Source organism: Rana temporaria, chromosome 3, assembly GCF_905171775.1.
Source record: "Rana temporaria chromosome 3, aRanTem1.1, whole genome shotgun sequence".
NCBI classification, from domain to species: Eukaryota; Metazoa; Chordata; class Amphibia; order Anura; family Ranidae; genus Rana; species Rana temporaria.
The window spans coordinates 219776894-219791847 of NC_053491.1; the positions used below are offsets into that span (position 1 = coordinate 219776894).

At 45.2% G+C, this 14954-nt stretch overlaps 1 protein-coding gene across 1 annotated transcript in view; it reads right to left on the reverse strand.

The window, feature by feature from the left end:
- STAB2 (stabilin 2) overlaps positions 1-14954 on the reverse strand; it is a 218364-nt gene that overhangs the window by 147469 nt on the left and 55941 nt on the right. Inside the window, exons 12-16 of the mRNA XM_040344273.1 lie at positions 10354-10503; positions 7088-7231; positions 5406-5468; positions 5203-5319; positions 2914-2967 (exon numbers count right to left, since the gene is read on the reverse strand). Coding sequence (XP_040200207.1) covers positions 2914-2967; positions 5203-5319; positions 5406-5468; positions 7088-7231; positions 10354-10503 — 528 coding nt within the window. The remainder of the gene's footprint in view (positions 1-2913; positions 2968-5202; positions 5320-5405; positions 5469-7087; positions 7232-10353; positions 10504-14954) is intronic.

Genomic DNA, 14954 nt, shown 5'->3' on the forward strand with positions numbered 1-14954 from the left:
CTGGACATACGTACCAACCGAGGACAACCTGGATCGCTCCTATTGTTTCTCTCACCTGACCCGGAGCGTACCCAGGTGATCCTCAGTTATCTGCACAGCCGTAGGACAATAAAAGTCATAATACACTTGTCAGAGGAGAAAATCCTTCCCTGTGCTGCGACTGCGCGTTGATCTTGTCTATAGCAATAAACAGCGGCATATTTGTGCATATAGAAGTCTTATCGCAGCTCACTCCTATGCCTAGTACTCAACGTCAGTCATGCCGGTCTCTGATCGTTGCTCTATTAGGTCTGTATGCACGCTCATTGAACGTGGAGAGGAGTATCAGGTCCCCGCACTCCGCAGTACATAGGGGTGTAGCCCCAGCCCGCTATATCCAGAAGGAAAGCTCAGACGTTCAATTATGACGAAAAGGGTGACCATTTACTAAGCATTCTGGGTATTGTAGTTCGGCCTCTTGTTCTGACGTTGTGTGTTGTATAGTTCAGTTCAAAGACGGACTGACCGCGCAAAGCATTCCGGGCGCTGTAGTCAATACAATGAATAACAAATCTTGGCCTCCAAAAGGACAGATGTCAGGGCAAAAAATCTATCATGCATCACCTCATGTTTTGTTAGAACACTGAAGGCCTTTTCCGCTCCATAAGACCACTTCTATGTTGGCTGGGTAACCATTCAATTAGAGAGGAGAGAGGTAACAGGATAAACATACAAAAATTTATAATAGAAAGTCAAGGAGTGAATATTTCAAAACGATTAGACTGACACATGGAGACAGTCAAGCAAATGAAGAGAATAAAATATTGAAACAGCATCAAGGCTGTAAACTCTTTGCGGAGTACCCTCTCATTTCCTTAATCTCTTCTTGCCCTCCTAGAGGCCGGTGGCGGGGAGGGAGAGTGATCAGGCCTCGGGGCTATCTGGCCCTGGTGGATCCTTGATCCTGACGTTGATCGGCGGCGACGGAATCTGGTTGCCTGCGTCTCCATCGGTTCTATTCTCGGTGCTGGCCATCGATTAACCGACTGCCGGTATGCCGCATACCAATCCGGGACTGCCACCTGGGGGATACCCAGCGTGTCACAGAAGTGAGGAAGATCCTCCGGGACCTTCAAGAGGGCTGTGCGGCCCTGATGAGAGGCTGATAGGAAGAAAGGGTACTTCCATTTATATCTGATTTCCTTGGCCCTCAATACCTCCAGCAGTGGTCTAAGATCCCGGCGGTGTTTTAGTGTTATCCCGGACAAATCTTGGAAGATCTGCACTGGAGCCTCTCTGTATTGCAGTTGTTTCCCTCTGGCCGATTTTACAATATCCTCTTTTAGTTTATAGTCCGCAAGACAACAAACTATATCCCTAGGGGGGTCATTCTCCTTGCCTTTAGGGCGAAGGGCTCGGTGGAGTCTGTCCATATTGATGTACACCTGAGGTGGCCTGCCGAGCACTGAATTGAACAGCTCCGTCACTGCTTGCGAGATATGTTCCCCCTCCACTGTTTCGGGGATCCCACGTACCCTCAAATTTTGGCGGCGGCCCCTGTTGTCCAGGTCCTCAAGGTGACGGTTCATGTCCCTTAATTGTAAAGTGTGGTCATCCACTTTTCTGACCGAGCGTTGGATTACAATGGTGTGATCCTCCACAGCACCCTCTGTACGGGCGACTCTGTCAGTCAGGGATCTAACCTCCAGACGGAGCTCTGAGATGGCAGTTGTCAGGGTGTCCTTAATGTCCGCCGCGACGGACCTGAGATCTGCGATAGTCAGATAGGGTTGTGCGGAGGCTCCCGTCCCGGGAACCGGGTTGAGTGCAGTCGGTGAAGGCGTCAGAACGATACCTGAATGTTCCGTGAGGGTAGACTGAGGAGAGCCCGAGGAGGAATTCCGGCGGGAAGGCTCCATGTTACCTCTGCGCGAGCGGGACATGTCTGAGGTGAAATGAACCGAATTACCGGTTTCCTCTCTAGGCGAACGTGACCTGGATGTGGAGGAGGCTCTGGACGCAGTGCCCATCCCTTTAGCAGAGAAAAATTCGAGCTATGCCCTCCGTTTTAGGTGAAAGTTGCCCTGAGGTGGCAGGAGCTCTGGTCTCAAGCGTCCATCTCTCAGCTCGGTCCGGCCACGCCCCCAACATGCTCTATTTTTGGCTCGTCGAGTTCCTCGACAGTTTCCTCGGCAAAAAAAATCTCCCACCAAGTTTCTTGATGGATTCTGCCGAGGAAACCGGCCGTGTGTACGAGGCCTCACAGTTGCTTGTGTTCTCAACCAAACTAGCATGCCATTAAATGGCTGGTGTCATAGCTGATCATATGTGCAGCATCATTGCAACTGCAGATCAAACAGATTCTAATGCCGCGTATACACGATCGGAAATTCCGACAAGAAAAACTTGGATTTTTTCCGGCGGAATGTTGGCTCAAACTTGTGTTGCATACACACAGTCACATAAAATTCCGACCGTCTAGAACGCGGTGACGTACAACACTACAACGAGCCGAGAAAAATGAAGTTCAATGATTCCGAGCATGCATCAAATTGATTCTGAGCATGCATGTTTTTTTGCGCATCAGAATTGCATACAGGCAATCAGAATTTCTCGTCGAAAAAATTGAGAACCAGCTCTCAAATTTTTGCTGTCGGAAATGCCTTTAAAAAAAGTCCGATGGGGCCTACACACGGACAGAATTTCCGACCAAAAGCTCACATAAAACTTTAATTGACGGAAATTCCGACCGTGTGTACGCGGCATAAGGTGGCAGCTTCCTTGGCTGTAAGGAGAAGAGGGTTTAGTTTTGTGTTAAGATCTCCATAGGCTTCAACTATCCCATCAATATCACATCTACACCAGGAAACTGACAAGGATGCTGAGCTGTACATTTCACTAATTTGCTACTAATTAACCAAAAATTCAACTTACCTCGGCGGATGAGACAATGTGGTATCTCATAAGTTCTAAAAGTTTCCAGGACCCCTGTTTAGAAAGAAAAGAGGAAAAAAAACAAATGTATGTCTTAATACTGTATGGACTGAAGAGTGCTAAAGGTTGAACTTGTGACTTATTAGGTTTGCCATCAAACTGCATTATAGTCCTATTATGGAATGATTGTTTGTTTTTATGCCTTGCATGATAGTATTTCATAGCTTACTGAGTCAGAGGAAGAACTGATCAACCAAAACTGATTTTCCCAAGTGATTGCTTTTGCTTTTCTTTTGAAATAAAATGGCATTGAGGAAATCATGCTCTCCTCCTCCCACATCCACAAAAATAAACATGCACACTCACACATTCGGAGCATACACATTTATAAAAAAAAGTCCTCTGAAGTTCAGATTTCCTGTATCATCATCTGATTTTTATGTACACCTTTAATTATGTGAAAGCAGCCATTAATAGTTAAAACTTTTCACCAAAACCTAATAATGGGGGGAAAAAAACCCCAGCACAGACCAATACCATAAAATGGTAGTGGTAAGTATTGTGGATGATTAGTCTACCTTATCAGCAGACAAGTGTCCATAACCAGTGAAAACCTGTTATTGTATACGTTTTCATCTACTTTCATCCTTGCTGTATGAGAACACTTAGATGGTGTGGACGCTTTATTCACCAGCTATTTCAGTCATACTGTTTCACATAATTTAATTGCTACATTTTAAACATATTGAGAGGTGAGACCATTTTAAAACATACAAGTCTCTTTTACTCTAAAAAGAAAATACAAATTTAGGATGGCACCTAACAAGGAAATAGACTTCCTCAGTATTAGGCCCAGTGGCAGCCTGTCCATTAATGGTGCAGGGGCGCCGCCCCTCATCCATGCCCCCTAACCTACATGCATGGCACATGGCTTCCAATCAGGTTTTTATTTGAAGCACATGATTAGAGCCTGAGGCTTTAAAAAAGGGTGGGCTCGGGGCAGAGCTCTACACCCTGATTCCACCCAGTTGTGTGGCAATAGCGAATGAATTTTTGCTATTGTCCCACTGACTCTCCTCCCAGCCAATCAGGAAGTGGGTCTCAGGCCCGTTTACCGATTGGCCAAAAGGAGAAGCGTTCCAATTAACCACCGAGGAGGAGGGAGGAGATGTATGGCAGAAGCTACCGTGATGCCTGCAGAGGAGAGCAGAGGAAGCGCTGCCTGCCATCGATGGGGTAAGTGCTGGTGCTCCCGATGACCCGACTGGCCACCGACCGACCGGACCAGAGGGGGGAGGGAGGAGCCACTGATTTGGCCTGTTCTGTCTCAGGGAGCCAGGATTCTCTTCCTATAATCAATGATTATACCCACTCCTTAAAGGGGTTGTAAAGGTTCATTTTTTATTTTCTAAATAGGTTCCTTTAAACTAGTGCATTGTTGTTCACTTACCTTTTCCTTCAATTTCCCTTCTAAATGTTTTTTTTCTTTGTTTTCTTTGTCTGAATTTCTCACCTCCTGTTCTTTCTCAGTAAGGTGTTTAGTAAGCTGTTCTAAATGACTTTCCACCGCTCTGATGATGGTGGAATGCTTACTGAGGATAAACAGGAAGTGAGAAATTCAAACAAAGAAAAAAACATCTAAAAGCGAAATCAAAGAAAAAGGTAAGTGAACCAACAATGCACTAGCTTAAAGGAACCAATTTAGAAAATAAAAGACGAACCTTTACAACCCCTTTAAGCAACTGCTATTACTAGGGTAGAACAAAGTTATACAGGTTCCCATCATTAATTTCTCATTATGAAACTTGCCTGGCTGCTGCCAATCCAGCATCCTAAGTGCTGTCTGTGTCACTGACCCGCAACAAGTATGCAGATCTTGAGTTGTGACTTTGGTTGTTCAATGCCTATTCCTGGTCAGTGAAGGTAGAAACTAGTATTATTGGTAGGTCAACAATGACCGGACCCATTTTTTGTTATTCTTTGTAAGTTTCCGTTAAAAATGGGATCTCCAGTGGACCAGTGACTAAAGGGCATCCATAGGGGCCAGAGAGCTCTCCTGAAGGGTGGTCTTCCATTTGGGGGGCATGTTGGTGTTTAGCAGAATCAGTAGGGAATTCATAGCTAAAAAATTTACTAATCTGGTAGAGTGGATATTGGAGTCCTCTCCCCCAATCAGTATTGTGAGCCGGTTTGCAATTAATCACTCATTTCTATTTATTACAGTTTTTATAACCAGATTAGTTATAGACAGTAACATCCAGATAGGATGATTTTATGAAATGATTATACCTCTCTCGACAGCAGGTATTCCAGAGTCCCATTCTCCATTCCAGAAAGTGCATCATTGTTGGGAACAAACACAGTATAAGGCCCATCCTTCTCTAAGTCAGGTCCAAGGTTAGATTTCTATGAAGAAAATGCATATGACAGGCAGTAGTAACATTACTCCAATATAAGGCTGAAAGAGAAAGTAGCAAGGGAAAAAAACTCACCTCCAACAGAGACCTGAAACGATTGTATCTACCATTTTCTAGCAGGATTTCCATGATTGTTTCCTGAAAAAAAATAGGTAGTAGAATTAAAGGTAGGAATGTATATTTTATACTTTTGCTGTTTGTGAGCAGCTGTGGGCAAAAAGGATGCTAACTTGTTTTGTTATTGTTAGGTGGCAATCAAAGTGGATTTTAAATCTAATTGAGCCCCCGTTGACATCGGGCTGATTTGACATTTCAAATCACATGCCAAATCAGCGCCTATTACCGGCAACGTCACCGTCCGAATCGGTGACGCCTTCTTTGCGGCACCACATCAATGCAGAGGGCAACTGTACTTTACAAAGTGCACAGCCTGTTTGCCTTTAGTAAATCAACCTCAACATGTCACTTAATCTGGTGTAGCTGTGCAATCAGCTTGTTCAATTAAGCTTTGGCAATAAAACCCAGATGTTGATTGGTTTCTATACAGAACTGCACCAGATTATCCACACTTAAATTTTAGTAAATAAGCCCCAATGTTTCCAATTAACAGTGGTCTTTCTCAAAAACTGCTGCAGTTAATTTGTTTTTCTCTTAAAAAATGTATAAAATACATAGGAGGAAGAAGGCTGCTGAACCCCAGACTGGAAAAATTCAAGAAAGAGACATGCAGAAGAAGACTAGACCCCCAACATGCAGGGCCAGATTAACATAGGGGCTATTGGAGCTGAAGCTCCAGGCCCCTTACCTTAAGATAGGCCCATTTGGCCCAAAAATTTGGGGGGTAGGTTGCTAAGGACCTACCCAACCACTGGTCAAAATAAGGCTCCTATCATCTATGGTTCCGGGGGCTTTCATCTTCACCCGGTCTTCCTTTCGGGGTCCGGTGCCTTTGGTCACTTACCTTGGCCGGGCTGCGTTGCTCTCACTCCCACGCATGCTGATGTGCATGCTCATGTACATCCTCTCTCTCATCCTATCTCTCTCTATTTAAATTTAATATGTTATAACAAAAAATTGTTTGCATTTTTATTTTTTATTCTTTTTTATAAAAAGCCCCACTAAAATCCTCAGCACCAGGGCCCATGATGTTCTTAATCCAGCCCTGCCAACATGAATGAAGGAACAAAGCGGAAAAAATTATAAACATATGCAGTACAGATTTCTCTCCAGCAAGCAACACAGTAGTGGCATCACCAAATATTACCCCAAATCTGGTGAGACTAGTAGTCCAAGGCAGCAGTGCCCTAGGTACCCTCACAGACCAAGCATCGCACTTGTATTTTTCATGTGGTATTCAAGACAAAGGGTACATTTTTAGTGTACCGCTTAGTACTGCCTAATTTCTTGATGTTCCCTATAACCTAGGAAATCAACTTTTTGCATTCATGTCCACTTTAAAGCACACATTACTAAAATTATTCAAATTAATTCAAACTGATTAACATGTTTGGCTGAAAAGATTATATTTTTTTTAAATACACAAAGCATGTAAAAAATAAGCATTTATAGAATGATTTTTTTTATGGAAAGCAGTCTGTTAGTTTTACAAATGTTAGAAAATGTTCATGTTTTATATAAGAGAGATGAATAGGATAAATGTAAATTGGTTTATTACTCCTTTTTTTCTTCTTTCATCGTGAGGCATACATGAAATTATAGGGTTTTCACAAACTCAAACAAAATAACTTTTAACTTACTTTTGTGTTGCTTTCCAAAGTTGGCTCCACAAAATCCATCGCTTTGTCAATAATGTGTATGATTCCATTGGATGCTATTAAATTTTTTGCTAGAAATGTGCCTCTTTTTTTGCTTCCGCGAATTCTTATTTTAAGCTCATTATCCTAGAATTTGCAAAAATCATAAATAGTAATTTTGCTTGTGGGAAGCAACAAGATGAAGCAGGGGAAGGAAAAAAACAGTATATTATGAAACCTGCACTGAGAGTAAATAGTGATTAGCCATCTTCTAAAAATTCTAGCTGCCTGGCTGCCTCTAAGGCTGCATTCACACCTGAGCGTAGCGTTTTCCGTGTTTTTTGCTGCGTTTTTTACTGCTCTTTGCCGGCGTTTTTTACCACGTTTTCCCGCAATTTTTGCGGCGTTTTTTACCGCGATTTTGGACAGGTCTAGGGTCAACAATGTTAAAAGCAGAAAAACGCCCAAATCTGCCGAAAAAAAAGTCCCAGAACTTGTCTGAGATTTAGGCGTTTTTGAACTTCTGGCTTCAGGCGTTTTGTAGTGGAGATGTGAACCATCTCCATAGAGAATGATAGATTTTTTACCCTCCAGCGTTTTGTAGCTTCAGGCTTCAAGCTACAAAACACTCAGGTGTGAATGGGGTCTAACTTGGAAACAGAGCATCAATTAGAAAGTCAGAGTGCAGTCAGAACTCTTGATATGCATACTTGTTTCAGGTCAGTGGCTCACCAAATATTGAAGCCATTGGATTATTGTAACACCTAGGTAACTTCAGAAGGAGAGCCCAGCATGGACAGCATATAAATTTGCTCAGTACAAGTTTACTTAAAAGTGGTTGTAAACTATCCACATACACAGTGAAGTGATTGGCCTCAGGTGATATACAGAGATGAAACAAATCCTCCTACATAATTTGTACCTGTCTATCTGCAACCCTTTCTTCTCTACATCCATTCAAAGTTCAGAATTTATATAGCTTGTCTGAGAGTTTAGAAAAAATGGGTCGGAGAGCTAAAATTACACTCTGCAGAGCTCAGTGAGGAGAGCACTGTCAAAAGAAAAAACAATTGTGTCCCATGTAATAACCTAGTTATGCACCGTAGTAGCACCACTGAAAAGACACTCCCCCGATAATGGGGGTGTTTGCCGTAACCAAAATCAACTGAATAAATATAAAGAAACCTAGATGACAGCCCTATAGGAACAAAGGCTGCCCCTAGGTAAGAGGCTACTGTTGGCAAAGCAGGGACTATACTCAGGGTGTGCAAAAACATATATTATAATTTATTAATTGTTGATTTACTACAAAACATGATAAAACTGATCAAAATAGAAATAGAAAATGTGGCAGAGCTATTAAGTAGAACAGTATGCTGCCGCATAGGCGGTATAGCTAGTGTCAGACAAACAAACAAAAAACAATGACAAACATACAACAATGAAACTCAGACAGTCCGGACACATGAGTATCACTTCTGTGGTGGTTCACTAGGGGAAGACACACCCCTATCGATTTATAAATAGATGTACAAGAGATTGAATAAAGATAAACCTAATAAATGGTGAACAGACCACAGAGGTGACACTGCGGGGGGGGGGGGGGAGCAAACAGGTGAAATAAGTTACCCTAAATAAATCTGGTTGATAAACTTGTATATGCTACAAATGTTGGCTGGCACGGAAAACGTGTGTGGGGCCCACCAATTTGGTGAGTGATGCCCTGTATTTTAAAATGTGATCGGGCTACAGCGGCTTTGATTAAGGACCTCGCTGTATAGTTTCATTCATTGGAATCACAACGTTTGTTCGCAACTTGGAGAACTTCAATACAGCTCACACCTCAGTTTATGGATGCGGTAAGACTGTTCTCATTATTATTTCTTAAAAGCAACAAGTTCGCTGACTACAGAGTTTTTTCCATCATCATTTCCATTGAGGAATGGCATTTCACCCTAGCAGCTGTCCCAATCCCCTTCATGGCAATGAATAAGGAGTGAGACTACATAGGAACATGACCAGCATGGTCTATCAATTATTCTTCAGCTGAAGATCTTTTTGCAGTCTCTAATGTCATCTTGATACCCCCTTTTTTTCGTTGTTGATAGGTCTGGACATTTTGAAATACAGGGCATCACTCACCAAATTGGTGGGCCCCACACACGTTTTCCGTGCCAGCCGACATTTGTAGCATATACAAGTTTATCAACCAGATTTATTTAGGGTAACTTATTTCACCTGTTTGCTCCCCCCCCCCCCGCAGTGTCACCTCTGTGGTCTGTTCACCATTTATTAGGTTTATCTTTATTCAATCTCTTGTACATCTATTTATAAATCGATAGGGGTGTGTCTTCCCCTAGTGAACCACCACAGAAGTGATACTCATGTGTCCGGACTGTCTGAGTTTCATTGTTGTATGTTTGTCATTGTTTTTTGTTTGTTTGTCTGACACTAGCTATACCGCCTATGCGGCAGCATACTGTTCTACTTAATAGCTCTGCCACATTTTCTATTTCTATTTTGATCAGTTTTATCATGTTTTGTAGTAAATCAACAATTAATAAATTATAATATATGTTTTTGCACACCCTGAGTATAGTCCCTGCTTTGCCAACAGTAGCCTCTTACCTAGGGGCAGCCTTTGTTCCTATAGGGCTGTCACCTAGGTTTCTTTATATTTATTCAGGAGAGCACTGTCACCTAATTGGAGGGAAGGGACACACCCCTTCACACAGCACACAGGAACAGAGCTGAAGCTGTCAATGCACTGGAGCTCCCTCCCCTGTCACCATCTTTCTCTTGGTGTCAGGAAAATGTGTCAGAAGTGATTCATGCTAATTGCAGGGGAATGAAGCAGTAGACAGGAATGACACTTAGTGCTCTTAATTCAGACAAGTACACACTATAGAGGGATATGCGTTGTTCATATTTCATGTCTCAGGTATACAACCACTTCAAGTTAAGTATTCAAGTGTCTGCCTGGAGAAAAAACAAAAATCCAAGCAGAGGCATGTCATGCAGTCACCGATAAGATCTCCCAGTCTATGGCTACCTGTGGGGTGGCCACAGACAGGCTGATAGCTCCAATGGATTGGTAAACATGTGCCTATTATTATAAGTTACTTGAGCTCTGAACCCATCACAATAATCACTTGGCAGTGACATTGGTACACAATAGCTTCTTTGATCTTTTGCTCCTAATCATGATCCTGATCATCTGTTCCTAAGCAATTATTCGGCAGTCTATGGCCATTCTAACAAAATCTTACCGCCTCTCCAGCAGACACTTCCCCTGATTTTCCAGTCAGTGTGTAAATTAAATCTGTGGTGTTAAAATCTTCAGCATTCAGCTGGCCAGCGATCATGTGCAGCTTGATAAAGTACAGCATGTTCTCTTTGTTCGCAATAAGGTTTTTTATCTGGAATAGAAAAGTGAAAATGGTTTTAGAGCTACATGAAACTATGTTCTGTAACTCAACAACATGTAGATGTAATAATATTATTTTCGGGGAAAAAAAGGCAAATGACTAGTAAATTCACCAACCTGACTTTACAAAACCTTTCAGGCCCCGTACACACGTCCGAGGAACTCGACGGGCAAAACTCATTGTTTTGCTCGTCGAGTTCTGTGTGAAGCCGCCGAGGATCTCGGCGAGCCAACTTTCCTCATTGAACAACGAGGAAATAGAGAACATGTTCTCTATTTGGCTCGACGAGGAACTCGTCGGCTTCCTCGGCCGAAAGTGTACACACGCCGGGTTTCTCGGCAGAATTCAGCTCCGATCGAGTTTCTGGCTGAATTCTGCCGTGTGTACGGGGCCTCACAAGTCATCCTGAAAACCCATTTGTTCAAAATACATATACAGTAACTGCATCATAGTGTCATCATTACAAGCCAACATGGATAATAAATGAATTTATCTTAAAGCTGAACTCCAGAGAGGCAGCTAATTAGACAGCAGAAATAAATATGGCAGCTGATTTATCTGCCAAATCAAAATTATATTCAGACATTCTTGGAAGTCTTCATTCATCTTTGAATGACTATTACCTGTGTATGTATCCCATTTGTTGGAGAACAACCTAGTATGCTCCTAAGGTTTCTATACATCTGTTTTACAGCCAAGATCAGATGACACTTGCAGTCCCCAGACAGAGTCTGCAATAATTAAAGGGCTTGTCTCGAGCCCCCCTGGTGTGTTGGAAGATTCAAAGAGTTTTGTGACAATGGACTGTGCGTGGGCTGCAATACCGCCCCATAGGTAAGTATGGCAAGACAGTCAGTAAATATAATCTACAAACAAGCTTGAGAGAGACTGCCCTGTGAATAAGGATTGGACCAGAAGGCAAAGGGGTTGGCAATGGGGGAGGGTTGAATGGTGTCTGTTTTGTAAAAAAGGGTTCGTAACACAGAGCTCAGCCCCTTTCTCTTCGAAGCAAGCTTGCAATGAGGTTGTGTCTCTGCCATCTTGCTGGGACCTTGCTCTGATGGCCATTTTGGGCCTAAGACATGCGGCATACAGAGGCCCAGGCTTTCACTCTATAACATCTGAGACCAGCCAATGAAGAGTATCTAGGGGATGTGTTAAGTATCTTTCATTATTATTATTGTTGTTATAGACTTTATAGATATCTGTTGTTAGAATATGATATTCCTACTTTAAAGGAAATACATGTAATTTCTGGTGCTAAGCAACTGTGTCTGTCTTCATACTTAACATTGTAGCATCAGGCCTAGCATACTCTGATAGGTTAGACTAGCAAACAAGGGACAACTACACAACTATACATTAATACATCCATGCGATAGCTATATATTATAGGGTACAATAGAGTGTATATATTATTGCATCGCGTTCAACACCATTTAATCTGTGTTTTTTTAATGTGAAATGGGGCTTCCTTATGTAGCACCCTCTAAGGGCTCTTTCACACATCCGTTCCGTTCGTCCGTTTTTTGGACGTCCGTTAACGGACCAAAAATGCTTCCCTATGGGTTAACGTCCGTTAGCGGATGAGCATCCGCTAACGTCCGTTAGCATCCGTCTGCGTTAAGTTCCGTTTTTTTGGACGGAAGAAAACCCTATTTTTCTTCCGTCAAAAAAACGGAACGGACGAAAAACGGATGATCCGTTTACCATCCGATCCGCTAACGCCGTGTGCGGCATTTGGTATGAATCCTGAGGGGGAAGTTCCCGCCGGATTTTAAATAAAAATCCGGCATGGGTTCCCCCCCTCGGGAGCATACCGGGCCCTTAGGTCTGGTATGGGTTGTAAGGAGACCCCCCTACGCCGAAAAAACGGCGTAGGGGGTCCCCCTACAATCCATACCAGACCCGTATCCAAAGCACGCTACCCGGCCGGCCAGGAAAGGAGTGGGGACGAGCGAGCGCCCCCCCCTCCTGAGCCGTACCGGGCTGCATGCCCTCAACATGGGGGGGTTGGGTGCTCTGGGGCAGGGGGGGCGCACTGCGGCCCCCCCCACCCCAGAGCACCCTGTCCCCATGTTGATGAGGACAGGGCCCCTTCCCGACAACCCTGGCCGTTGGTTGTCGGGGTATGCGGGCGGGAGGCTTATCGGAATCTGCGAGCCCCCTTTAATAAGGGGGTCCCCAGATACCAGCCCCCCACCCTAAGTGAATGGATACAGGGTACATCGTACCCCTACCCATTCACCTGGAGGCAAAAAGTTAAAGTTAATAAACACGACACAAGGGTTTTTAAAATAATTTATTAGTCTGCTCCGGAGGCCCCCCCTGTCTTCTTTATTAGCTCTTTCACCAGGGGGGGCTTCTTCTTTGACGTCTTCGGGTGGGGGCCGCTCTTCTTCGCCGCCGTCTGGTTCTCTTCCACCGCCGGGGGGGGTCGCTTTTATAAAAGCGCCCCCCCGCGGGTTTCCTCCGACGTCTTCGGCGGGGGGTGGTGTGCTTCTTCTTCCGCTATCCGGGGGTCTTCTCCGCTCTTCTCCGCTATCCGGGGGTCTTCTATGTTTGCCGCTCTCCGCTGTTGACTCGGCGCACCCCGGTTCTTCCTCCCGCTGTCCGGTGCCTTCTCCTTCAGCGCTGAACGTCTTCTTCTTCTTCCGTGCTGTGACGTCGTCTTTGCAGTGAGAAGAGGCGACGTGTCAACATCGGGAGAAGAGAAGCGGAGAGTGGAAAACATAGAAGAAGACCCCCGGATAGCGGAGAAGAGCGGAGAAGACCCCCGGATAGCGGAAGAAGAAGCACACCACCCCCCGCCGAAGACGTCGGAGGAAACCCGCGGGGGGGGGGGGGCGCTTTTATAAAAGCGACCCCCCCGGCGGTGGAAGAGAACCAGACGGCAGCGAAGAAGAGCGGCCCCCACCCGAAGACGTCAAAGAAGAAGCCCCCCCTGGTGAAAGAGCTAAAAAAAGAAGACAGGGGGGGGCCTCCGGAGCAGACTAATAAATTATTTTAAAAACCCTTGTCGTGTTTATTAACTTTAACTTTTTGCCTCCAGGTGAATGGGTAGGGGTACGATGTACCCCATATCCATTCACTTAGGGTGGGGGGCCGGTATCTGGGGGCCCCCTTATTAAAGGGGGCTCCCAGATTCCGATAAGCCTCCCGCCCGCATACCCCGACAACCAACGGCTAGGGTTGTCGGGAAGGGGCCCTGTCCTCATCAACATGGGGACAGGGTGCTGTGGGGGGGGGCGCAGTGCACCCCCCCTGCCCCAGAGCACCCAACCCCCCCATGTTGAGGGCATGCAGCCCGGTACGGCTCAGGAGGGGGGGGCGCTCGCTCGTCCCCACTCCTTTCCTGGCCGGCCGGGTAGCGTGCTTTGGATACGGGTCTGGTATGGATTGTAGGGGGACCCCTACGCCGTTTTTTCGGCGTAGGGGGGGTCTCCTTACAACCCATACTAGACCTAAGGGCCCGGTATGCTCCTGAGGGGGGAACCCATGCCGGATTTTTATTTAAAATCCGGCGGGGACTTTCCCCTCAGGATTCATACCAAACGCCGCACACGTGTAGAATTGGCGGGAATCCAAGTCGGATCTCCCGTCGCTTCTATGACGTGCTTGCAGGAATGTGCTTTTACTATTCCAGCGAGTGCGAGATGTCGGCACCCTGTCGCCGAGAATCAGCGCGATGCCGTCGTGCTAAAAACACATTCTCGGCGGCAGGCACTGTATGTAAAAAGCCCCCCCCAAAAAAAAACGAATGAAAAAACGGATGGAAAAACTGATGGAAAAACTGATGAAAAACTGACAAAAAATGGACAAAAAACTGATGGAAAAACGGATCAACTGATGAAAAAAAAACTGAACTGACGTGTGAAAGAGCCCTAAGTTGCTAGATTGTACAGATATTTTTTTTGTTTAGGTTAGAAAAACTTAAGCAGGCTTGGTAGGCAGCTAAGCCTGTGTGTGTTTTGTTCTGGGTTGGGAGTGACTCAGGCAGAGCTGGGTGACTCACAGGCAGCATCACTGAGACCTTCCACTTCTTTCCAGAACATTCTGGAATCTTCTGGAAAGAAAGGAGCTGCCTGGTGTATTCTGAGGTGCCCTGACCAATACCCAACCTGGATTGGCAGGGGGCAGGCCTCCTTAAATACTTTGGGTCAGCCCAGCTGGGGAGGAGTTGCTTGGGTGGAAGCTGGAGATAGAGTGATAGGCTGTTGGGGCCAGAAAGAAGGGCCTGAGTTAAGGGGGGGGGGCCTTGGGCCTTGGCTCGGGTGTGGACAGGGCCTTTTCACAACCCAAGGAAGTGTCCTGGACAGGAAGCATTGGAGCAAGGAGAAGACAGCAGCAGAGCACTGCCAGGCAAGTCTCCAGGGAGGAACAACAGGTCACAGCCAGGAGGGCTAGTGAGTGACACACAGTCATGAAGGACTGGGAAGGCA